Here is a 975-nt window from a genome sequence, read left to right on the forward strand (position 1 = left end):
ATCGTGGCGAGGTGTAGTCGGATGATTCCTCGAGTTTTCCGCACAGATGTTGTTCAGTGGTCAAAGCGAGATGGACGTGTTCTACAGGCAGTACAACACTTATCGTATTCTACTGAGTGTCTTAGGACTCTGGCCATATCACAAGTCGATTTACTCAACGATTCACAGAATATTGATTTCTGTTATTATGCTCACCTACATAGTTCTCCAGGTAACCAGAATTCATTATTTTTAAGCTCTCAACCCATGTACAGCCCGACGTTTTATGGCGAATCTACTCGTTACAAATCATAGTAGGAACAATTCGTGGAAAGATAAATATGTTACTGTATTCCTATAAGGATGTGACCTCTTTCTTGACATAAGGAATTAAGACAATATGTTTCTAGGTACTATTGCTTTTTAAAGCTGGTATTACATTTCGTGGTTGCATCGTAACGTTATCCGCAACATGCCCAGTTATGGTCTTTTTCATGCGATATGTCTCTTCCGTAGCAATGTTCCCAGTGGTACGTGATGCTCTAAAGTGAACTGTGTGAAGTTCAGATAAGGAGATTCATATATATTTTTCTATGTGGGTACAGAATGCATATATTTTTGACAAACTACGCAAGACAGACACCACGCTGAAAGATGAACTTGAAGTTCAGATACTGATGAAATACGTCGACTGTTCGACTTACATAATCTCCATTTTCCTATGTAAGAAAACATGTCTTATGTTCGTAGAATTTGTCAATGTAGTCGTGATTACCTTAATGTCTGAATGCTTCCTTCCGAATATTATACAAACGTAAAATATTAAACCTTCATTTATGTGATTGACTGTATTAGAGAAAAAGGTTGAATGATGAATCCTTTGCACATGACGAAGTTTGGTGTCAGAAATTCTGATCCTTTAAAACGTTTATATGATAAATATGTATTATTCAAAAGAGAAAAGTGAGAAACTACTTGCATTGTCGCGGTTACGAG

General features: G+C 37.0%; 1 protein-coding gene across 1 annotated transcript; it reads left to right on the forward strand.

Moving 5' to 3' along the window:
• Positions 1 to 13: 13 nt before the first annotated feature.
• Positions 14 to 701, forward strand: LOC112213940. Its single transcript, XM_033324422.1, has 2 exons — positions 14 to 211; positions 390 to 701. The coding sequence occupies exons 1-2, from the start codon at positions 47 to 49 to the stop codon at positions 528 to 530; spliced, it is 306 nt and encodes a 101-aa protein (XP_033180313.1). The 5' UTR covers positions 14 to 46; the 3' UTR covers positions 531 to 701.
• Positions 702 to 975: the final 274 nt, after the last annotated feature.

The sequence above is a fragment of the Bombus impatiens genome, unplaced genomic scaffold (genome assembly GCF_000188095.3).
Source record: "Bombus impatiens unplaced genomic scaffold, BIMP_2.2 scf_2409, whole genome shotgun sequence".
Classification (NCBI taxonomy): domain Eukaryota; kingdom Metazoa; phylum Arthropoda; class Insecta; order Hymenoptera; family Apidae; genus Bombus; species Bombus impatiens.